We start from the raw sequence: 25,609 nt of genomic DNA, 5'->3' as shown, positions 1-25,609 counted from the left end.
TGGAACGCCGGCTGGTGCGCTCGCGCCGGGGCGCTGGCCGTTGGGGTCGTTGGGCAGCGCGGGGCGAGTCGGGAAGCTGGTCCGCGGCGTGCGCTGCGGGCCGCCCCGCTGCGGCAGCGGCGGCGGGTGGCTGTGGTCGGGCGGCGCGGCGGAACTTGGGCGGCGGCGGCGGGTCCCGCCAGAGGGCGGCTCTGGCTGAGTGCGGAGGGGCCGGCGGAGAGCCCGGGGCAGCGGCTGAGGCGGGCCGGCGGCGGCGGGGGCCGCTGCCCCTGGAAGAGCCGGCCGAGATGCTGGCGGAAAACCTGGTGGAGGAGTTTGAGATGAAAGAGGACGAGCCGTGGTACGACCACCAGGACCTCCAGCAAGGTGAGGGCGCGATCGCCAGGCGGGGCCTGGTCGGGGCGGCTGCCGGCTCGAGGCTACTCCTCCCGGCCGCGAAATTCTTAAAAAGTTGCTTTTGCTCGGGGCCCGCCGATGCCAGGGGCGGGGTAGGTCTGGTGCTCACCTGGCGTTGGGACTGTCGCGCCTGCCCGTCCCACCCGGGAGGACTCCGCTTTGCGGGGCCCAGGCTTCTGCGCGGTAATCAGCGTCAGCATCATTAGCATCATCACCTCCACTACTGCGTGTGCAGTGCTAACCGGGCGCCAGGCACCGTTTGAAGCGCTCTCCCCGGATTAATTGATTTAATCCCCACGGCGTTCCTCGGAGCAGAGAGGGGAGGCCCCTTACCGGGCTCGTGCCCCGCTTCCCCTCCGCTTCCGGGGGGAACCACAGCCGGGGCTACCAGCGAATGTGAGCTGATGCAGGTGTTAAGTACCCGGGTGGCAGTGCTGTGTGGCAGGAACCGTGCCGAGCCCTTTGCACACATTTGATAGACACAATAACTCCGTGAGAGAGTAATTCGTGTTATCCCCATTTTCCAGATGGGGAAAGCGGAGGCTAAAGCGGCCAAATGACTTCCCTCAAGTTATGTGTGGGAGCAAGTATTTTTTTTAATTAATTTTTATTGGAGTATAGTTGATTTACAATGTTGTGTTAGTTTCTGCTGTACAGCAGTGTTTTTGAACCCACACACTCAGAATGAGGAGTCATCATAGTCACTGCCCAAACCCTGTCTCTTCTTCACCACCTGGTTTACAGCTTTTTCAGTTGGTGTTAGACTGTTGGGGGCGAAAAAAAACTGCTTATGCAGAGTAGTTTACCGGATGCCAAGTGAGATGACTTGAGGGCACTTCTACCTCTGCCACTTCCTTCACTTTGCACCCTAGCTTTTTAGTTAAAAACAGGCATTCCTGTCTTGGCCTGTCTTGGATTTCTTGTCTCCAGAGAAAACTTTAGAGTGGCCCTCAGTTTGGAGCCAGTGCCACCCAGCTTTTTGCCTATTAATAGCAGGGACTTGCAGTTGGGAAACAGCGTCTGTGTGCCAGACACTGACGCGCCCTTCACACAGGTGCTCGTTTAATCCAACAAAGTTTCAGAGGTAGAAGTAGATACTGTTATTGGGGGAGCTAGGATTCCTCTCCAAACTCCAGAGCAAACTTTCTCAACCACTATACTGAATCCTGAATAATCCTCAGGAATTTTTTTCAGGCATCTTGTTTCAGCTCTTCTGTGTAAATCAACTTTTTCGCTCTAACTTGCACAAAAAATTAACATCTCATTTAGTTGAATAGTAAATGGCCATGGTGTTTGTTCCTGCTAACCATTGAATTTGGGGGGAAGAAAGAATGTAGGCTTGAATGACTCGTACTTAGAAAAGAAACATAAGGAATTCTTCTGGGGGAAGGTGATTTTTTTTTTGTAATTATTAGCACCTTTAATTATTATTTATTTATTTATTTTTTGGCTGTGTTGGGTCTTTGTTTCTGTGCTAGGGCTTCCTCTAGTTGCGGCAAGCGGGGGCCACTCTTCGTTGCGTTGTGCGGGCCTCTCACTGTCGCGGCCTCTCTTGTTGCAGAGCACAGGCTCCAGACGCGCAGGCTCAGTAGTTGTGGCTCACGGGCCTAGTTGCTCCGCGGCATGTGTGATCCTCCCAGACCAGGCGTGTCCCTGCATTGGACAGGCAGAACCCGTGTCCCCTGCATTGGCAGGCAGATTCTCAACCACTGCGCCACCAGGGAAGCCCTGGAAGGTGATTTCTTAAATCAATATGTTGTGGCCTGTCACTTAAACCAAAGTAGTTCACCATTACGCTTATATAGTCTAAGCTATTCAGTGGCTGCAGGGCAGTATCTGCCATCATGTTCACAGCATCCACAAGGCAAATTTGTCTTACATTTTAACCTGTTTTCAGAATTCCCCCTAAGGATTGATGGCCTAGTTTGAAACTTTCTCCAGGATTTATGAGGCAGCCATTGTGCACTTGCAACATTTCCCTATAATAAATTAAGCAGGTTGTCCTATAATCAAAGCTAAATGGTTTTCTTTACTGTATTTAGAAAGTGTAGATCTGTGTAGGCTCTTTTTTTTTTTTTTTAATCTAGCACAATATTTAGCACGTAATAGAAGCTCGATTTTAACATTTGTTGAACTGAACTGAGGCACTCACACAGGATTGTTGTTTTCATGGCTCTCTTCCATCAGGTGCCTTAGTTCACACTGCACTTTCCCCCTGCGGGAGGTTGTTAGGAACAACTGGTTGTAATATTTCAATCTACTGAGGAGCAAATGCAACATATTGGGGTTAGATGTGGAACTCTTTAACCTCTGATCGAAATGAAGTCATCAGGTGTTCAAGTTTAATGAAACCTTAAAGAGCACAGGTCCAAACCTCCTTAATGCCAATTTGCATTTGGAATTTGTTCTGTGCTTTTCAAAAGACTTTTACATCTGTTATCACGATGGACTTTGACATAACCCTGTGTGTCATAACTTAGTTTAAGTGTGTAGTGTAGGAATAGATGTGAAATTCCAACAATCATAACTGTGAGTATGGCCTGTAAAAGAATGAAGGCTATAGTGTGAATAGAAGGGTATCTTTGTCCCAGTTTCATTAAATTATATGTTAAAGAACTCCTAAACTTCTAAAGGATTTTTTTAATTTGTTAATTTCTCAAAATTTTTATTTATTCTGTGCCAGCTGTTCATCCAGGCACTGGGGCCACAGTGCCTGTCCACAAGATAGGATAGGCGGGATCCTACTTATTGATGGTCTAGGAACCTGTTGACTGGAGGAGACGCCACCTCCTGGTGTGTGCCTACTACATGTAGTGCCTGGCACAGGGAGAGCCCTCACTAGATAATTTTGCTGCTGCATAACGTTTGGGAGCAGGTCTGTCCTCTTAGATTGATAAGCAGATCTAGTGGGATTTTATCAAGTGCAGACATATGTCTGTTCATTTTTTAACATCCTCACTATTAATTTTACTGAGAGAGCCTTGTTTGGAGAGAGCTGCTAAAACAACTAAGATCCTGTTCTCAAAGTCATAGAACTACAGATTTTTTTCCTTTAGCAATAGAAGCATTATTTAAGTAGACTGAATCTCTGTACCAAAGTTTGCTTGGGGCATTCTTTTTAAAAATTAAAATTGCTGAAAGTTTCTAAGCTCGGAAGGCTCTGGACTACCATTCATACTTTGTTAGAAACACGTAAAGCTGTGTGCAGGCAGAAGGAGAAAACCCTTTGCTTTTATAAAACACTTTGATGAAGAGACTGTCTTTTGTCAGAGGGCTGAGTTGGCACAGTGAGGACACTGACAGTGGTCTCTGGGGGTGAGATCCTTTCTGGGACAGCAGGAGCCTCCTGTGCAGGTAATGATGGTGCTAGCTCTGAAATGTGCCCCTGAGAACAAGGTGAAAAGACTTAAGAGACTGGGTTTTCTTTTAGACCAGCTGCTATTATAATTGTCATTTGGTGAGCTGTGCAAGCTTAGAGTAAGGATTCGGGTTTCTACTATATGGTTCAGCAAATGAAATCTTAGTTTAAAGGAATCCTAAGATTTCTACTTCTTTTTAAGAGGAGTACATTTTCCATGTGAGCAACTAATTTGCTGAATCATTGGTCCTTAAAACTGACACCATCATTTTTGTTGATGTTTATGTTCAGGTTTTTTGCTTTCCCAATTATAGTTACGTTGGCAACAGGGGTTGCACAGAAGCATCACCAAATGACGCATTTGGTTTAGCAATAGGGAAAGCTTTCAGCCTTAATGTTATTGAATTACTGCTAGAGACTACAGCTAACATGGGAATATGTCATCCTTGTGTTTTTTTAAAAACTGAAGTAAAATAAGAATCCCACTGTAATAGCTGTAATAGCTATTAGAATAGCTGTAAGAATCCCACTGTAATAGCAGTGGGATTTAAAGATTTCAGAATTCTGGAAGGAAGGTCTTTTTTAAAAAAATCACTTGACTGCTAGAGCTAATTTTTTGCCTAGAGCATAGGGCTGAGTAGAATATCTGTTTACAGCTAACAGTTTACACTGTTAAAATAGATTATTATCACTTGCAAAGACTGACTAGTGGAAGAATATTAAACATGAAGGTATTGAAAAGTTGCGGTTCTCAAGCCTGCAGTTAATCTGTGGTATTTTTAGTGGCTGCCTATGCCAGTTCAGTAGGATTTAGAAAAGGCAACCTCTTAATGAAAATCCTTATTGTAAGGTGAGATGAACAGGTGCATAAGGCTTCAAAACTATATTGTTTCCTTTTCTTTTATGTGTTAATTAAAAATAAAGGACATTTATTCTCCCATTCCCCCCACTAATTTGTTAGAAAACCTTCTTGGGCTCACTGCCAGCTTTTGGCTCCTTTTGGTTATGGAAGCCAGATGCTACACAACAGGAAATAAACTTTTTTTTTTTTTCTTAAGACCAAAAAAGACTCTTGTCTTTAAACTAACAGATGAAGTAATATCCTGTTATACAGTGTGACTTCACAGACACTTTCTTGTAGTTGAGACTTGTTTTGCCAGAATTCTGTCCTAAACATCCCATGAAATATTTAGGAGACTGAGACTTCAGGTTACTGAGCCAGGCTGGGGCTTTGTTTAACTAGAAATAAGGATTGCGATAAGGACAAGTCTCAAATTCTTCTCTGTTTGCTATTTACTGGAAGAGTGCTATACTTGGCATCTCTTTCTGCAGCAGCAGGAAAAGGAAAGCTGCTCCTGGCTGGTACTAAGTAGCATAGGTAGTTTCCTGACTGAGGAAAATAGCTGAAGTGGTCTCAAGTTAGTCTTTATTCTGGAAGAGGTTTTGGCTCCGGTTTTGATTGCTAGATAAGAATATCTTTGGTGAGTCTCGCGTCCCTCCCAGTGAGGAATTACTCACTCCTTTACAGCAGGCCAGGAGAGACTTAAGTAATGTCTAGGTAATGTTTATATGCTTTGTCCTTAATAATTCAGCGTGGTGGTTCCTATGTGGGGCTATGTATACACATTGCATACCCTCTGAGTACAAAATAATTATTTCTGGAACGTCTCAGCTGTACTTAGTTCCTTTTTCACTTAATGAAAACAAGATATTAACTTGCCTGGGGTTGTATATGCTTTCACTGGCAGCGCAGGCAGTAAAAGCCAAAGAGCTCAACTCTAGTTTCTCATTGCCATCCAGGAAAACAAGTGAAAAGATTAAGTACCTCAACTAGGAAGATTTGTACTCTCTACCTTAAACAAAGAAGTATATGGACATCTCTGTCAATAGACTTTAAATTGTGTGGATATGGATAATAGAGAATTGTGATGAAAGTTAGAATTGACAGTGGTTTATCTTTTGCTTGTGACTCACCACGTGGATTTGGTCAGGTTGCCTAGCATCTTTGTGCTTCTCATTTGAAAATCTCGGCTAACTACCTTGAAAAGATATAAAACATTAATGTCTCTTAAATGCTTTGAATGGTTTGTAAAGGGTTTTATGTCTTGTGAATACAAGATGTTATTTCATAGACTTGGTATCTGAAGTCTTAAGTACATTAATAGACATTGTTAATATTTAAATCACAAGAGAATGTATTTTAACACCTATCTAACAAAAGTATAAGGTTTTATTTTAAATGGGTGTAAAATGTTTTAAAATAGTGGTGTTTGGCGGGTTTTGCTGCTTTGTTTTTTCCTAAGGAGGGAAAACTAACCAAGCACAATGCTAATTATGCACTCAGACGGACAGTACCAGGTAACAAAAGTTGTTGCTTTTCTTTTACCACTTATTCTAGGTTACGTTTTAATATTGGTGTAATGAATAAATATTAAACCTTATTTGTCAACCTCTAAAAATTGTTTTAAAATCATATGTGGCGAGGTTCACTCTTTTCATAATGAGTAATAATATTTTTCGACACTAAGTGAAATGACTTTCCATCATACTTAGAATAAAATCTAAACTTTCTTTCCCATGGCCAATAAAATTTTGTGTGATCTGATCCCTGCGTACTCCTCCAACTCCCATACCACTCTCCCGCAGCGTGCTTCCGTCACACTGGCTTTATGTTGGGCTGTGCAGTGTGCCAAGTTCTTTCCCGTCTTAGGGCCTCTGCCTGGCGTTTACATGGTGAGATCCTCCTCCTTCAAGCTTTAGCTAAAACATCTCCTAAGAAAGACTTTCCTTGTGACCTCCCTTTCTGAAGTAGATCCTTTGTACGTTATCACCACACCCAGAGGTTTTTTCCTTTTTCTCTCTTGCATACCACATGCAATTGATTAACAAATCCTTTTAGCTCTACATTCAAAACATATCCAGAATCCTACACCTCTATTCATCTCCATCTCTGCCACTGTAGCCTAAGCCACCACCTTCTCTCACCCAGATGATTGCAATATCCCTGTCACCCTCCCTCCACCTTCGTCCCTTTCCATCTATTTACACAACAGCCAGAGAGAGTGATCCTGTGAAAAGCCTTCACTGGGTTCCATGGAGCCCCTCTTTGTCTCCTACTGCCACACACACACACACACACACACACACCCCTCTTTGTCTCCTACTGACACGCACACACACACACACACACCCCTCTTTGTCTCCTACTGACACGCACACACACACACACCCCTCTTTGTCTCCTACTGACACACACACACACACACCCCTCTTTGTCTCCTACTGACACACACACACACACACACACACACACACACACACACACACACACACACACACACACACACACACACACACACACACACACACACACACACACACACACACACACACACACACACACCCTTACCCCTCAAGCCTCATTGGCCTCCTTATTAGCCCCAGTCATGTTTGCCAGGTGTGCCTCTGCCTGGAATGCCGGTCCCCTAAGTAGATCTACGTGGGTCACGTATTCAGTTCCTTCACATCTTGAGTCTTATGTCACCCTTGTCGCCTGTTCTTTTTTTTTTTTTTTTATAAATTTATTTTTGGCTGCGTTGGGTCTTCACTGCTGCATGCGGGCTTTCTCTAGTTGTGGTGAGCGGGGGCTACTCTTGGTTGCGGTGCGCGGGCTTCTCATTGCAGTGGCTTCTCTTGTTGAGGAGCACGGGCTCTAGGCGCACGGGCTTCAGTAGTTGTGGTGCACGGGCTTAGTTGCTCCGCGGCATGTGGGATCTTCCTGGACCAGAGATCGAACCCGTGTCCCCTGCATTGGCAGGCGGATTCTTAACCACTGCGCCACCAGGGAAGCCCTTGTCGCCTGTTCTTAAATTTCAACCTCCCACATCCATACTCTTCCTGCCCCCTTCCTTCCTTTTTTGTTTTTTCTTTAGCACTTTTTGCTATCTAGTATATATTTTTTTCATGCTGTTTCTCCCAATAGAGTATAAGCTCCATGAAGGCAGGGAATTTTTTAGCTGAGTTTATTCCTATATCCCCAGAACAGTGTCTGCTATTATTGAATTATGCATACACGTATGGATGAACAGTGTTTATCACAGTTTGCAAGTTTATTTACTTACTTGCTGTCTGCCTTCCCCCATTAATCTGAGAGTGTCAGGAAAGCAGGAAATTCAACCATTTATTCACCATTCTAGCCAAATCTTAGCATGGTGCCTAGCAACAAAATCATTCATTTGTGAATCAATGAATACTAATAATAACTTTGCCTGTGTATTGCAGCTTAGTTTGTAAAGTACTTCCTTATGTATTATTTCATTTGATTTTCAGAATCATATTGACAGGACAGTCATCTCTCTACACAAAATACTAAATGTAGGGACTATATTGAAAGTGTTAACCTGGTAAATGGCAATCAGAACTGGACCCCAGACCTTCCTACTCAGTTCAGTGCGTTTCCCACTATATCAAAGGACCTCTCAAAGAAATTTACTATGCAGATAAGTGTTTCAGTCACCTGTGTTAGAACTATTGTCCTTTTTTGTATCACTAAATTTTTATTTCTGGGATTTATAACAAACAAATCCTGTCTTACGTGCATATATGCCTAAGAGGAGAGAGCTTTGAAAAATGAGGTTTAAAATAGAAATATGGTTCTTTGCTAAATGAAAGTATGAGCTATGACTGAGTTACCACACAAACTGTACTGCTGCTTTGCTTATCTGGTTTGCTTATCTTGAGGAAGGACATGAAGAGAAACAGATAAAAATGAGAGAGACCTGCGGCAATGTTCTTATCACTGATGTATCAATAGTTTTCTTTTTTGTGACTTAATTTTTAGTCCACTTAGGAGGTCAGGATCTGTAACAACACACTTTGCTTTGACAGTTGCATTCACAGCAGCCAGATTCCTGGGAACTTTAGAGACTATTGAAAGGTTTGCCTGTACTTTGGCTTAACAGTCCATCCAGAAAAGTAGACAATCAGGATATGATTAAGTCCAGTCCATTAGCAAGTAATTATGATCTTAGATGTCACAGTGCTGAATGATCATTCCTAAAGAAGTGAATATCACTATTCTTCACGTCTTACAAGTAAGGGTACATCAAGAGTACATTACCTGGTAAAAGGCTCTAATACAACTGAATTTTAAGTAGAATCCAGGTTTCCTTCTGTGCCATTCCACCTTCCACTGGGATCTGACTTAAACTTTATATGTTGGGTTGGGTCTTGTTTCATTCTTAAAATAAAGGACTGGGTTATATAAAATGTTAAAGTGAGATCATTTGCACTGTTCTAAGATTTACTTGTTGTGCTAGATCTCCAACTTGCTGCTGAGCTTGGGAAGACATTACTGGATCGGAACACAGAGCTGGAGGATTCTCTTCAGCAGATGTACACAACCAATCAGGAACAGTTACAGGAAATTGAGGTAATTTACTCAGCGGGAGAGCTACCTTTGAGGTGTGGTCTGTCGCTGCTCTGGCGCCAATCGTATTAAACTAAAATAACACTTGGAATTAAAAGCAGGGTTTAATTTCTAATATACACTTTTTTTAGAATAAAGAACCATTGGGAAGTGTGTGGAGGTTGACTTTTACTTTCTTTAAGCTTTCCCAACATGTAAGTCTGCTATGATGAAAGAAATTTCTCTCTTCACCCTTGGTGAAGTGTACTAGAAGTAAATGGTCCAGTATTTACAAGTATGTGAAGCAAAATAAAGCTGTGAATATTATACTTAGTTTTTCACTTTTTTCTTTTTAAAATGAATGATGCAGTATTTGAGATCTGCGAAGAGGTACAAGAGAATGATGCAGTGAACACCCGTGTGCCCACCAAGCAGATTAAGAAAGAAAACCATCCACATTGTTCAGACTCCCTCTATAACCCCTCCTTGGCTGCATCCCTTCCCCCTAACCAAACACCATCCTAAATTTGATGAAAAATTTTAAAATTGTAGTACCTCATTTCGTAATATGAAAGATGCTAGATTAAGGCTTTAAAATGGAGGTGCTGTCTTGTAAGTAGTCCCATTAAAGTAGCCCAGTTATGTGTAGGCCAGGTGACTGTAAAGATGCTAGTTATGGATATTAACCAAACAATTGTCCATTAGAACACTTCATGCCCCAAACTACCCTCCCACCCCCAAAAAGCATTGCACTTAAACTACAACTCCTTCTCCTCAAATTGGTACAGTAGGGGCTTCCCTGGTGGCACAGTGGTTAAGAATCTGCCTGCCAATGCAGGGGACACAAGTTCGAGCCCTGGTCTGGGAAGATCCCACATGCCGTGGAGCAACTAAGCCTGTGCACCACAACTACTGAACCTGCGAGCCACAGCTACTGAGCCCACGTGCCACAACTACTGAAGCTCGCAGGCCCCAGAGCCTGGTCTCCACAACAAGAGAAGCCACCGCAATGAGAAGCCCACGCACTGCAATGAAGAGTGGCCCCCGCTCGCCACAACTAGCGAAAGCCTGCACACAGCAACGAAGACCCAATGTAGCCAAAAATAAATAAATAAAAAAGAAAAAAGAAAAAAAAATTGGTACAGTAGAACCAGGACTCTTATGTCTATGTGCAGAAAAATATAAAAGACCTTAGAACACAGAAGCCATTCATCATGATCAGAACTTACTGAGTTTTGATTATATATTGAACCAGGTGCTAGAAATGCAAAGACGTGGAATAACATTGTCCTTGACTTCAATCAAAATTACACAGATTTCAGTTTTTGAATACAAATAAGCCTATCATCAAAACTAAGACAAATTTATTTTCAGTATCCATAATTTTACATAGTAGCCATAATTAAGATGCATACAATAGATTCCCCTCCCCCCTTCATCAGGATTTATGAATTTAGCCAACGATGTGACTGAAATAGACCTTTATAATTCTCGGAAGGTGTATCTTGTAATGATATTGAGGTCACCAGCTATCATTTTTGGTATATTCTATATCAGAAGAGCATAGAACATGCCATACCCAAAACTGAATAGAATTGGGCAGAAACCTAAAAATGCAGGAAAACCAGGCATTTTAAAACTATTAAAGTAGCCAAATGTCATACATGATCAAGGAACTCATTCCTGTTTTGCTTCAGAGACGTTGTTTTTCAACTCATTGGAAAATTTCATAGAGTGGTCCTAGGGCATATAAATGGAGATTACCGTATACCGTGAGGTACATTTATTTGTATTTGGGTAGAAACATAGTCTTAATACATTGTATTGATGTTTTCCATGAAAGCACCTATAAATCACTATAACTGAATACTATAATGCTTATTTTAGCACATTTTCCAAATATAGATGAAAAAAGTCCAAATATTTGTATAATTAGAGAATGATGCCTATTTGTTACTATAGGAGATGACAAACACAGTTACTTTATGATCTAAGTTACCTGTCTTTCTACCTTTATTTTCTTTTCTGTGGTATTGAAGATGATTAAACAGTTGAAACAGATCATTGACATTCTGAAAAAAATCCAAAGATCTTTGAAGAGTCTCCAAATCTACAAATAACACTCCACTATCTAAAGTCTTCTGTAAGATTTTTTTTTCCTTAAAAAATGTTTGTAATCAAGTTTTTACACGGATGTGGTTCCTTGGCCCCTGCAGTCACCTCTCCCGAACCCCCAATTCTTATAAGATGTTGAAAAGCATAATAGAAATGAAGTATCCAGGTCAGACCTTAATGATTAAATAAATATACAATTAAATATATGTATAAAGCTAATTAAATAAATTTAGCCTGGATTACTTCCAGAAACATTTCCATGGATCTCTTGTTTCTGTAATAGAGCACGTGGTCCACTGGTTCATAGATCCAAGCATTGTAGCCTTCAACATTTCACTCTTTATCCAAAGCTATTTTTGACTAAGAACAACACTGTCTTAGATTTCTTCTCTGCCATTATGGTTGGCTTTCTTCTTTCTTTCTTTTTATAAATCACTTCCTGAAAGTCAATAGGAATGGGATGAAACAGGGAGATGAAATGGCAGTTCTGACTAAGCCCGCTTACCAGCCAGAGGCCTCCCACAGACCAGCCTTACTGCCTGTTTGGTTCACACCTGGGCCCAGGCAGACTTGCAGATCACAACAGACTTCCAAGGTCTCCCTCCAGTAGTCTACAACAAGGAAAGCCTGACGCTCTTGTAAAAGTAACCAGGCAGCTGAAGAACCTAATTCTGTACTAAAAGATGACCCTTGCAATAGGTATAGTGCCTCTTATCATTATATCCTTTCGGAGCCCCCTAAACTTTATAAGGACTCTTTCCTTAATTCAAACCTTATGTCTTTTTTTTCTCTTTAAAGTAAACTTTTTTTTTTTTTGGAAATATACATACAGAAAAAGGCACAAATGCTAAGTATATAGTTCAGAGAATTTTCATAAACATACCCATGCAGCCAATACCCAGATAAGAAATGAGAACATTATCAGCTCTTCCAGTCACCACCCCCCCTAAACAGCATTCTAACACCCTAGATTAGTTTAGCCTGTCTTTGAACTTTACACAAATGGAATCACTTGTACAAGTTTTAAACTGACTGTTTAGAATGTTTATTGGGAGTTTTCCTGATTCAAAAAGTAATACATGATCATTTTTTAAATTTAGCAAAATATAGTTGAAAACCAAAAAGTAAGCTCTTATCCTACCAACCCAGAGAAATTTTAAATCAGCCAGAAAATGGTCCTGGAACAAGCTACTCAGAGTAGATGAAGAATGTGCAGAACTGGTGAAAACGCTAGGATAAAATCCCCAAAACTATACAAAATTAATGCACAGAAATCTCTTGCATTTCTATACACTAATGATGAGAAATCTGAAAGAGAAATTAAGGAAACAATCCCATTTACCAATGCAACAAAAAGAATAAAGTACCTAGGAATAAACCTACCTAAGGAGGTAAAAGACCTGTATTCAGAAAACTATAAGACACTGATGAAAGAAATTAAAGATGATACAATCAGATGGAGAGCTATACCGTGTCCTTGGATTGGAAGAATCAATATTGTGAAAATGACTATACTACCCAAAGCAATCTACAGATTCAATGCGATCCCTATCAAACTACCAATGGCATTTTTCACAGAACTAGAACAAAAAATTTCACAATTTGTATGGAAACACGAAAGACCCCGAATAGCCAAAGCAATCTTGAGGAAGAAAAATGGAGCTGGAGGAATCAGGCTCCCTGACTTCAGACTATACTACAAAGCTACAGTAATCAAGACAGTATGGTACTGGAACAAAAACAGAAATATAGATCAGTGGAACAGTATAGAAAGCCCAGAGATAAACCCATGCACATATGATCACCTTATCTTTGATAAAGGAGGCAAGAATATACAATGGAGAAAAGACAGCCTCTTGAATAAGTGGTGCTGGGAAAACTGGACAGCTACATGTAAAAGAATGAAATTAGAACACTCCCTAACACCATACACAAAAATAAACTCAAAATGGATTACAGACCTAAATGTAAGGCCAGACACTATAAAACGCTTAGAGGAAAACCTAGGCAGAACACTCTGTGGCATAAATCACAGCAAGATCCTTTTTGACCCAGCTCCTAGAGAAATGGAAATAAAAACAAAAATAAACAAATGGGAACTAATGAAACCTAAAAGCTTTTGCACAGCACAGGAAACCATAAACAAGACAAAAAGACAACCCTCGGAATGGGAGAAAATATTTGCAAACGAAGCAGCTGACAAAGGATTAATCTCCGAAATATACAAGCAGCTCATGCAGCTCAATATCAAAAAAAAATCCAATCCAAAAATGGGCAGAAGACCTAAATAGACATTTCTCCAAAGAAGATATACAGATTGCCAACAGACACATGAAAGGATGCTCAACATCACTAATCATTATAGAAATGCAAATCAAAAGTACAATGAGGTATCACCTCACACTAGTCAGAATGGCCATCGTCAAAATATCTACAAACGGTAAATGCTGGAGAGGGTGTGGAGAAAAGGGAACCCTCCTGAACTGTTGGTGAGAATGTAAATTGATACAGCCACTGTGGAGAACAGGATGGAGGTTCCTTAAAAAACTAAAAATAGAACTACCATACGACCCAGCATAATCCCACTACTGGGCATATACCCTGAGAAAACCATAATTCAAAAAGAGTCATGAACCGCCATGTTCATTGCAGCACTATTTACAATAGCCAGGACCTGGAAGCAACCTAAGTGTCCGTCAACAGATGGATGGATACAGAAAATGTGGCACATATATACAATGGAATATTACTCAGCCATAAAAAGAAACGAAATTGAGTTATTTGTAGTGAGGTGGATGGACCTAGGGTCGGTCACACAGAGTGAAGTAAGTCAGAAACAGATAAACAAATACCGTATGCTAATGTATGTATATGGAATCTTTAAAAAAATGGTTCTTATGGACCTAGGGGCAGGACAGGAATAAAGGCGTAGATGTAGAGAATGGACTTGAGGACACGGGGAGGGGGGAGGGTAAGCTGGGACGAAGTGAGAGAGTGGCATGGACATATATATACTACCAAATGTAAAATAGATAGTAAGTGGGAAGCAGCCGCATAGCACAGGGAGATCAGCTCGGTGCCTTGTGACCACCTAGAGGGGTGGGATAGGGAGGGTGGGAGGGAGGGGATATGGGGATGTATGTATACGTATAGCTGATTTACTTTGTTATACAGCAGAAACTAACACACAGTTGTAAAGCAATTATACTCCAATAAAGATGTTAAAAAAAAAAAAATCCCCAAAACTGTGACTCATTATGGAAATAGACAACTAGGAAACTGTGAAAGGATATTTTCTCAGTAGAACTACAAGTATGCTTTCAAAGACTGTTAACGGGTTTCAAACAGTCCTCATAAAAATTAGTATTTTGTTAGGCATTGTTTTTAATGTAAAAAAAATGATTAAATAAACGTTGAAAGTAATGATTGGCTTCAAAGATGCCTATAGCCTGTGTGGCTTTTACTCAGCATCTAATTTTTCAGGATTCCAGAGCAAGTTTTTCTCTCCTGAATGAGGGGGTGGAGAGAAGCTTTGGAGAGTAATGAGATCTGACACATCAGACACAATCGGATTCTCGTAAAGTTTTCTACAATTGTGTGAGCAGCCCACAGCCTTGTGTTTCTGTTGCTTCTCTGCTTGGAAACCTGCATTATCCCCACAGGAGTCAAAGAAGTCTGGCCTTAGAGGTGTCCCTTCTTTCAAAAGCTCATGTCTTCCTTGGAAATTTTAAAGCATTTTGTGCTTCCCCTATGACATTTATCGATATTCTACTATATATTACACTTATGTCTTGATTTGTTTTATTCTCTTTCTCTCCCCCTGCCACCTCCCCATTTTCCGTTGCAACATTGAAGGCTGTTGTTGTGTTTATTCATGGTCTTTGGAACATAGTAGGTAATCACTGAATACTTGTTCAAATCAGTATCTTAACAGAGGACAGGTAAGCAGTTTACGAAGCACTTCCAATAATTCCTAAACTGTGGGTTTCCACCTCTGGAGATTTTGAAAGGAGGTGGAAGGAGCTCTGGCCTCAGTGTTAGAATGTTCCGACTTAAGCCCTTAATTCTATAGCAAATAGCTGGACTTTAAGCCTGTGAATTACCTCTCAGATCCTGTTTGCTCCACTGTGTAATTGTGGTAAGAATGCTTGCATGACATTGGTACAGAGTTGTTCTGAGGTGATGAGATTATGTGTGTGTATATATTTTGGACAGTATAAGTGGTTGCACAGTTTATCCGTGTTTTAAGAATTTTAGTAATGAAAATCTTAATTCTGAAAAAAATAAATCCTTTTCAATTATTGGAAAATAGATCTTAAGAACAAGCCAAGCTTTTAATAGTGAGATTATAGGTGGTTTTTATTTTCATATTCATACTTTTTAATTTTTTCCTAAATTTCCTTCAGGGGAAATATAATATTTTAATCAGGGGAAAGAAGTTTTTCAAAGGTAATGGGAAATATTTCTTCAGTATTATGGAAGGTCATTTCGATACTAAATTCAGAGGATTTGGGCTGTAATCCTTAATATAAGGATAATCCCAACACTGCATAAAAGCTGAATTTCCATTCCATTCCTTATGAGTTTTTAGTTTGGTTGTGTCTGTCTTTTCCAGCATTCCAGGTCAGGGTTCTACAGTTGCAAACAGGTGTTAATATAATCCTGCTGGCCTTTTTCAAAAGTTTGCCTCAATTGTAAAGGTGGCCTATTTATAGCTTTTTCACATAACCTGAACCTTTTACTCCTAGTTGAGGTGACATTCTGTACCAATTCTAAGACAAGTGGGAGATAACCCACGGAACTTAAACTTTGACACTCTTGCCTATAAGTTGACATTTTTGCCTGTGTTTTTGCTACCCCCATGTTCCCCTCCCTCCACTGTTTAGCTTAAATATCCCCTCATCACCCACCCCTGTTTAATATGACAAATACTTTTGTACTCGATCTCTTTTTGGCACTTGAATTTTGGGATCTTGGCAATCCAGACAGGTTCATTTGAGGCTATGATCAAAGATTCTGAATTGAGAAAACCAGAACATGAGAAGCATAGCCATACCTTTAAATGAAGGGTAGAAAATAAGCTAACCCATTTCCTTGCAGAATCAGAAAAAATTTGATTAAATACTAATTTGAAGTTTTGGAGGCCAAGCCTTAAAGCAGTGTCTGACTACATGGATTCTGATTCTCTGGCCTCACATCAGTACTTGCTGAGAGAGCTAAAAATTTTTCTTTTAAGTTGCTGACCAATTTAGTCAGATTCCTTTGTTAGGTAACCTATCACAGGTTCGTGGAGAAGTGAAGGGCTTTTCTGATTAGTTTTGATTTAATCATAATAAGATTAAACTCCTACCACGTGAAAACCAGCTTCCTGCCATTCTTTAGATTGTCCTTAAAACCAAGTCCTCTAAGACCAAAATATCACAAGTTCTTCCTAAATGGTTTCATTGTGTTTTTTTCCCCCTACAGGTTTTTATATATCAAATGAGGGGGACCTACTGCAGTTTTCTAAACAGCCTCTTTGTACTTATTTACATATTGACTTATTTCCTTTATGTCGGCCACGACTCTTAATTTGAATATTATATCTTTAAAAAGGGACATATCTTGGGGCCCATGTAAGAGAGACTGGTAAAAAATGTCTCTTTTAGATTGCTGAGGCATACCTGTGCCATGGGAATAAACACAGAGAAATTGTCCATAAATGGAGCAAGAGGGGAAAGAATTAGTATCTAATAGGGCCTTTTCCCAAAAGGGCTATAGCCAAAGCCATTCTCAAACTCTCTGAAAGAAGGCTCTCGACATTCCAGCAGTCTGAGTTGTGGTACCAAGCATGAGCTGTTGTGAAGAGAGGTCTAGAAATGGCCATTAGCCAATATTTGTTTAGTCCCTACTGTGTATCAAGAATTGTGCTAAATGGACTAGATGTGTAAGAGCCTTCCCTTCTTCAAGGAGGGTTAGGAAGACTGTGACGTTAACAAGTGAGCAATTTGGTTGTTTATTATTAAGTGTGAAGTGTTTTGAGGGAAATTAATAGAGTGCCTGGGGAGTGGTGTTGCTTTAGACGGGCTGGTCTAGAAAGGCTTCTGAAGCCTTTATGTTTGCATGGAGGCCTAAAGGATAATCTTGAGTTTTTTGGCCACCTTTGTGCTGTGGATCCCTTTGGCTATCTCGTGACTCTAAGATGAACCTCTTAAAATACATGAAATACATAAAATTACAGAGGGAATCGGTTATATTGAAATGACTATCAAAATATTGAAAAAATAAATTTGTGATATATTAATAGAAGTGTTTATTAATTCATTAAATACCAAGATCTAATAGCAATCTAAAAACTGTCATTTCAAATAGTGATGAGATAAATCAAGATTTCTGCAGCCACTATCATGTGCTATGGAAACATCTGTGATTCCTGTAAGTGATGAGGTCCTAAGTACTCCTCATACTACTGGTGGTTTGTTGCCTCCATTCATAATTGAAGAAAATGCTAAATTTCAATTAGAAGTTAGTGAAAATGAAGGTGTAACTTTTCTCCCATCCAAGTTCGTGGACCCTGTCAATTCAACCCGTGGACCTCAGGTCAAGAGCTGCTGGATTAGATGGAGCCAGCCAGGAAAGGCGAGGCCCCTGGGAGAGGGGAGATTGGGTAATAAAGTCCCTAAAGGAAGGGGGAGCTTGCCTTAAAGGGAGGCAACTCCGCAATTTCAAGATGAAGGTACCCCCTGAGGGTGAAATAAGGACTACATATGAAGCTGGAAAAACCATTTAAGAGATGGGAAAATGTTAACACTGAAACATATTAAGGAATTGTTGGGGTTTTTAAAAGTGTGATTGGAATTGTGGTTAAAATGAGGTCTTACCGCTTAGAAATATATAAATATGTATACTTAAATTAAGATGTCTTGGATTTGCTTTAAATTGATTGGGGATGAGGGGAGTGGAAAAGTAGAGATGAAACAAGATTGACTGTGTATTGATAATTGTGAAACTGGATGATGGATAGATGAGGGTTCATTAAACCATTTTTCTGCATTTATATATGTTTGAAATTATCCATTTTAACAAGTTTTTTAAATGCAGTAGATAAGATTAGCCATCTGTAGAGAATCAGTATTTGTGTGGGCTGAGAATTTAGGAAGGAGCACTCAATTATATAAGTAGTAAATACCTTCAGGGAATTATGATTGTAGGAACATGTCAAAATATAACATGATAAAGAATGCTGTTGTGATACAGTTAAAATATAGCCTAATTTTTGTGAATAACTGCAACTAAATTAAGTCCTAAGAAGGGAAATGGTGTACATTAAGCGTAAGAATCATTGTCGATCCAAGTGAATGTTTATGTCTCCTGGACCCAAGAGAAAGAGACATTGGGTTGGGGGAAGGGAGGCTTCCAGCATTTTCCATGTCCAAGATCAACATTTCTCTAATAAGTGTGATCCATGGACCACTTGTACTAACATCACCTGGGGTTTTTACTTAAAATGCAGAATCCTGGCTCTACCACAGTCTCATTGACTCAGAATTTTAGGGGAAAGGGGCCCAGATTCCTATACTTGAATAAATCCCCCAGTTGAATTTTAGCACATGTAAAGTTTGAAAACGCGTAACTGTAGATAAGGATGAAATAGCTACTCTTATCGAGCAATTTTACCATTTGCGAGATACCATGCTGAACCCTTCCCTCATATTAACCTCACAGCAACCTTGTGAGGTAGGTGATGAGGAAATCTCACCTTAGAAAAACTAAGTTACTCACAGGAGGTCACCCAGTTAGCAATGGCAAAGTAGGACTTCAAACCAAATTCCAACCCCACAGCCTGTGCTCTTAGCTTCTGTACTGCTGCCTCCCATCAGGCCATCTCTCTTCTCTGATCCTGTGCCCACCAAGGCTTGCATGGGAATTGGCCTCCCACCTGCCCTCTGTGGGGCAGATGTATCCTACGGAGGATGCGACTATTCCAATCACTAGGCAGACCCAGCTCCTGTGGTAACTTAATAATTAAGTGTCTGGTCTGTGCATTAGACTTTTTTTAGGTTGTTGTGAATCAGTCCCAAAGAATACTTGAGATCCTATACTTGACATAAAGTAGCTTGCAAAATTTCTGCAGCTATTATATACATTCCTATGTTCTAAACCTTTTTCTACTCCAGTATTCCAAAGAGATTGAAAACATTCCCTACCAGTGACAGGAATCTACCAGGACATTGCCAGCCAGAGGGCAGGATTACAGGCACACTTCTAGGAGAAACTGGTGGGGATTGAGGGAGTGAAGAATAAACACAGGCTTTTACAGGGGCTATGCTGTGTGCTCACTCCACCTCATTTAATACTTTCAATCCTACAGGGTAGGTACTAACGGATCCACAATTTATTTTCAATTCTGAACCCAAAAAGCTCTATAAAAACAAGATTTTTTTCTTAAGTAGGCAACAAATTCATTTGACAGCAAACCCTGACCTGAACTCATGTGAGGCTGTTTATAATCTTTATTTATACTTTTGATGAGAATATTAATGCTTGATAACAGGTTGCTACCCAACCCTCACTGGGATGTTATAAAGTGTTTGTCGTCTTCCTAAAATTTAAAGAATTTTCCAAAACACTCTTGGCCAAGAGTTTCAGATGAGAAGGTATGAGAATTAGGTGTTTTCTCAACACATTGCTACCGAGCTATGTAACTAGTTTGAAAAAAGGCCTCATATACTTTTTTCAACTCTGCCACACCACTGCCATTTAAAGAGCCCATTGAAAGTCATATAGCCCTTTCTTTGAAAGAAGTCTGTGAAAGAAGTCTGTTAGCTTTGCAAATACTTGTATAGGTATATAAGAGAAGCCTCAAGAAAAGTATTTTTAAAGTCATGTCTGGTCTATTACCATTTGGTCATTGGTAATGCTTCAGACCTACCTTTTTCCTCTTTCTGGTTGTGCCCCAGAGAAATATTGTGACTATTTCATTTGGAATATATACTGTCTTTCGTCGTCTTCAGGTGGAGTTGAGTCGGAGGGGAAACAAGGAAACGTAACATTGAGGCATTAAGGTTGTGACTATTCCCCTTTATCCTTGGCCATTTAGAAAGCAGTCTTAGCAGTACCAAAATAAATAATCTGGCAAGTTTCTCACAAATAAGGAGGATTATGGTGACAACATTCTCACAGAATTAAAAATATCTTTGAATAATACTAAGTTAAAATATCTTTTTCTGGTTAAATCAATATTTTTTCCCTGTTCTTTGTCCAGGATCTCTCACCCAGAGGAAAAAAAATTAAATTTTTTTCAAGCGAAAATCATCTAAAATCCTCCTCTTTAGGCTTTTCTTATGTCTATAAAACATATTTTTGTTTAAACATTGATCATGTATTCCATGCTTTTTCTCTTGTGGGATTATCGTGTCTCACTTAGATTTTCCTGTCAGATATTAATTTTATGTGTGTTTTGTGCTTTGTAAGAGTAGAACAGCCTTATGATACACGAGATGTTGGTGAGCTTTAGGGAAACTAAGCGTATAAAGGATGGCTTGTACTCAGTTCTTATTAAGGAAAGTAGTTTAATTGAGATTTAAAGTTCTTCTTTTCATAAAATAAACCTGTGGTATTGTGGTATAATGAAAATCATATATTTGACCTTTGTCCCCATGTCCTGGTGTAGCGCTCCTAAATCCCTTGGAATTTCCTGAATGATAGGATGGAGACTGGCTGCCAGAGGGACCAACCACATGATTAGAGGGTTAGAACTTTCAGCCCAATCCTCAGCCTCTGGAGAGGGGTCAGGGACTGGAGATGGAGTTCACTCACCAGTGGCCAGTGATTGAATGGATCGTGTCTGTGCAGTGAAGCTGGGTTTCCGGGTTGGTGAACACGTGGACGTGCTGGGAGGGTGGTGCATCTGGAGAGGGCAAGAAAGCCCCGCACTGCTCTCCACCCCCATCCCTGCCCTGTGCATCTCTTCCCTTTGGCTGTTCCTTAGTTGTATTCTTTATAATAAAGCAGTAAGTGTAAGTAAATCCCTTTCCTGAGTTCTGTGAGTTGTTTTAGCGAATTACTGAACCTGAGGGGAGGTCATGGGAACCCCCAAATTTACAGCTGGTTGTTTGAATGTACGGGTGGTGCCTGGGACTTGCCAACAGCACCTGAACTGGGGGCAGTTTTGTGGGACTGAGCCCTTACAACTCCAGGCAGTTAGTGTCAGAATTGAATTGAATTGTGGGATACAGTTGGTGCTGGAATGCTGCAGGTATCTTATCTGTTTAACGTGTGAACTAGTCACAATCATCTCTTCCAGTATCTGACCAAGCAGGTGGAGCTTCTGCGGCAGATGAATGAACAGCACGCAAAGGTTTATGAGCAATTAGATGTCACAGCAAGGGAACTGGAAGAAACAAATCAAAAGCTCGTTGCTGACAGCAAGGCCTCACAGCAGAAGATTCTGAGGTAAAGTTTTTAGAATCCATTGAAGAAGCCCTAGGAGAAGTCATGTAGTATAAACTAGAATAGAACATGGCTGTAGTGGGTTTGGGTCAATATGGGGTAAGGTTTAATTTAATTCTCTGTGGAGAATAGAGATTAAATAGAAGTCTTTTCCAATTATGGAAGCCCAGTTTGAGTGGCTGGCAGCTAATCTCTCCTCACTGCTTATGCCCTTAATTTAATATGACAAGCAGCAATTGGCTTCTGTCTGTTCCTCACAGTCTGACTGAAACAATTGAATGCCTACAAACCAACATTGATCACCTCCAGAGCCAAGTGGAGGAGCTGAAGTCATCTGGCCAAGGGAGAAGGAGCCAGGGGAAGCATGACCGGGAGAAATCGGCACCCAGCTTCTCGTCTCTGAAAGAGCTGTATGACCTCCGCCAGTAAGAGCCTGCCTTTCCGTGGCATTTGCAAGCAGGAGAGCATCTCGTGTCACTGACACATTCTGGATTCCAGTAGATTAAAAGTACCCTTTTAGGAAATGCCACTTGACTATTAGACCACCGTTGGTTTGAACAAAACCACTTAATTTAAACATACAAATGATTGAGTTATTGGGTATTAGTAATTCTGTGAACACTTATTTTTGAAAGTCTCGTGAGTATTTATTTTAGTGCTTTTAATGTGTTAAATCTTATTTTAAAATAAGGTGCAGTACTTCTGATAGACTACAGATTTTGGGGTTGTATTTCACATTCCAGTGAAGAAAAAAATTGAAAATTCAGTAAAACAAAAATCCAGGCAAACAGAAGGTTTTTTTGCTTGCAGAAATGCCTTTACAATACAGAGTTCTGAGGTTGAATCTTTATTTAAGAACTATTTCTTTTTTTTAAAAAATTATTTATTTATTTATTTATTTTATTTATGGCTGTGTTAGGTCTTCGTTTCTGTGCGAGGGCTTTCTCTAGTTGCGGCAAGTGGGGACCACTCTTCTTCGCGGTGTGCAGGCCTTTCACTGTCGCGGCCTCTCTTGTTGGGGAGCACAGGCTCCAGATGCGCAGGCTCAGTAATTGTGGCTCACGGGCCTAGTTGCTCCGCGGCATGTGGGATCTTCCCAGACCAGGGCTCGAACCCGTATCCCCTGCATTAGCAGGCAGATTCTCAACCACTGCGCCACCAGGGAAGCCCTAAGAACTATTTCTTGAGCACCTGTTGTAAGGCAGGTGCTAATGCCAGATGTCAGGAGTGGTGAGCAAAACAAAGTTCCTGCCCTCGTGGAGGTTTCAGTCTCATGAAGAGGCAGATAAGCAAATAATCACACAAATAAGTACAGTTACAAGTTGCCTAGGAGTCTGAAGAGGCGAGAGACCAGCCCGTGCGTTTGGTGGTCCTCAGCGTCGACCGTTCACCAGGTCACCTGTGCGGCTTTTCACTGCCAAACCAGCGACGCCCTCAGGCCTAATCAGAATCTCTAGGTGTGAGGAAAAGGCTGCCCAGGTGTTTCTGATATGTGTTTGTGGTTTAAAAATCACTGCAGCAGTGGTTCTGTCTTAGCTGTATATTATGAATCACATGAAGAGCTTTTTAAAAAAAAAAAAAAAAACTCAAGTCCAGATGGCAGACCGGCTAGGTCCGAATCTATGTGGGCGGGACCCAGGCTTCAGTATTTTTTAAGACTGCCCAGGTGATTCTAATCTGCAGCCAAGACTGAGCACCACTGGCTGTTCTGATTTCCTCGAACAGTATCAGTTGTACAGCTGGTCTTTGGGAATGGATGTTCTGTAGTATTTTTAATGTTCAAAAAAAGTTAGTCACAGAACGTGTGTTTTCTCACATGTGTTCACTTTAGCCACTGCTCTGGTGCAGAGCAGGCAAAACATCAGTCAACGTCACGGCTCCTCAAAAATAGGTAGTTGCAAAAAATCATCAGTCTCCCTCTTTGCATTCTCAGTCGACCTGTGTAATAGATTCTTTCGACATTTTCCCCAGGCACTTCGTGTACGATCATGTGTTTGCCGAGAAGATCACTTCCTTACAAAGTCAGCAAAGCCCTGATGAAGAAGAAAACGAGCACTTGAAGAAAACAGTGACAATGTTGCAGGCGCAGCTGAGCCTGGAGCGGCAGAAGCGGGCGGCCGTGGAGGAGGAGTGTGGGCTGGTGCTGAAGGAGAACAGCGAGCTGGAGCGGCAGCTGGGGGCCGCGGACGCCTGCAGAGCCCGCGCGCTGGAGCTGGAGGCCGAGGTGGCGGGCATGCGGCAGATGTTGCAGTCGGAGCATCCTTTTGTGAATGGGGTTGAGAAGCTGGTGCCGGACTCTCTGTTTGTCCCTGTCAAGGAGCCCAGCCAGAGCCTGCTGGACGAGATGCTCCTGACCGTGCCCGAAGCGCACAGAAAGCCTCTCAAGCGCAGCAGCAGTGAGACGGTGCTGAGCAGCCTGGCGGGCAGCGACATTGTGAAGGGCCACGAGGAGACCTGCATCCGGAGGGCCAAGGCCGTGAAGCAGAGGGGCGTCTCCCTCCTGCACGAGGTGGACACGCAGTACAGTGCCCTCAAGGTGAAGTACGAGGAGCTGCTGAAGAAGTGCCAGCAGGAGGAGGACTCCCTGTCCCACAAGGCTGTGCAGACCTCCAGGGCCAAGGACCCGGCTGCAGTGAGCGCCCAGCCTGAGCCTGGCACCCTTGGCTGGGAACCGGCCTCTGTCACCCCAGAGCCCATCAGTTCCCCCACCACCTCGACGCCACCAGAATACAAAGTGCTTTTTAAGGAGATCTTTAGCTGCATCAAGAAAACTAAACAGGAAATAGACGAACAGAGAACAAAATACCGATCTCTCTCTTCTCATTCCTAAGTGAACCGCCAGCTCCACTACTAATTGGCCTGTTTCCTATCACCTCTCTCTCCCACTCACACAAGTGTGTGTAGACCCCAAAGCCTGATGCTGCTCATGACGTTTGCCTCATTGCTTCGCTTATTTAGCAAATGCATACAGCGAGGGAGGAAGGTGGCTACCGGTGGCAGTTGTATAATCGAGTTCCATTTAAGCTCCTCAGTAAATCCCATGACAAACTGGCCTCTGGCTGGCGTGTTAATTAGGTTGTGATTCCTTGAAAAACCCCAGAACCAGTGGAGGGAAAATACGTGCTCCTGGAGAAGTAGGCCTGGAGTAACTGTAGTATATAGTGTGTGTGTATATATATATATATATATATACGTAGTGTATATTATATAGGGGAAAGGGCAGAGCTGAAACAAAGCTAAGGCAATTCCTACTGCCTCCTTGCTTAACTTCTCAAAACTATGTAGAAGTCAGATGGCTGCCAAGTGAAAATATCTTTTGCAAACACTGTTGGATACTGTGAATTCATTAAGAAGAATGTTCAGGAGAAAGCAGGGGCCTAATCCAAAATACATGGCATTAACAACTACTCCAAGCCTTTGAGTTTGTTACATGGGCTACCAGTTGAACTGTGACTGACAGGTAATCCTAATACATTTTAGTCTAACTGAATACCAAACTAAAAGGGCAGGCTCTGGTTGGCCCAGTTAGCTTGTTAGAGCCCTGGAGGGCCTCTTCCCCACATTCAAATGTTTCTACTCAAAGCTGTAGTGGTTAGGATAGGCAAATCATTCTTTTCTTAAATTCAGACTAAAGGGGCGAGATGAAACCCGTACCCGCACTGTGCTGTCTGAGCTGGCTAGCCTGCCAGCCTCAGGCCGCTCCTACTCACTTCTTACCATTCCCGTAAATGTTTGTGACTTGCCGCAGGAATTCCTGTCTGCCACTTTATTAAACAGTGTTGCTGTCCTGACTGTGGAAATAACGCTCATCCTCTCACTTGCATACTTTTAATTTAAAACTATTTAAGAGAACTGAGGTTCCATTTATTGTGTATATTTTTCTAAAAATCAAATAAAACTAC

At 41.5% G+C, this 25,609-nt stretch overlaps 1 protein-coding gene across 2 annotated transcripts; it reads left to right on the top strand.

Moving 5' to 3' along the window:
- CDR2 (cerebellar degeneration related protein 2) lies at window positions 1–25,609 on the top strand. 2 transcript variants are annotated; one of them, XM_068524322.1, is made up of 5 exons: window positions 1–366; window positions 9,073–9,185; window positions 21,562–21,710; window positions 21,968–22,132; window positions 23,679–25,609. In XM_068524322.1, exons 1-5 carry the CDS (start codon window positions 288–290, stop codon window positions 24,535–24,537), a joined length of 1,365 nt encoding a protein of 454 aa, XP_068380423.1. In that variant the 5' UTR covers window positions 1–287; the 3' UTR covers window positions 24,538–25,609. The 2 variants fall into 2 exon arrangements, with proteins under 2 accessions (XP_068380423.1, XP_068380422.1); XM_068524321.1 differs by lacking the exon at window positions 9,073–9,185 and having other exon boundaries at window positions 279–366.

The sequence above is a fragment of the Eschrichtius robustus genome, chromosome 16 (assembly GCF_028021215.1).
Source record: "Eschrichtius robustus isolate mEscRob2 chromosome 16, mEscRob2.pri, whole genome shotgun sequence".
Classification (NCBI taxonomy): domain Eukaryota; kingdom Metazoa; phylum Chordata; class Mammalia; order Artiodactyla; family Eschrichtiidae; genus Eschrichtius; species Eschrichtius robustus.
This window is presented reverse-complemented; position numbering and strand designations above follow the sequence as displayed.

What these genes read in the sequence shown, in the direction of transcription:
- CDR2 (XM_068524322.1), top strand. Translation starts at nt 288, where the DNA reads ATGCTGGCGGAAAACCTGGTGGAGGAGTTTGAGATGAAAGAGGACGAG. An exon ending in CCACCAGGACCTCCAGCAAG is followed by an intron (nt 367 to 9,072) that starts GTGAGGGCGCGA and finishes TTGTTGTGCTAG; the next exon opens with ATCTCCAACTTGCTGCTGAG. An exon ending in AACAGTTACAGGAAATTGAG is followed by an intron (nt 9,186 to 21,561) that starts GTAATTTACTCA and finishes CATCTCTTCCAG; the next exon opens with TATCTGACCAAGCAGGTGGA.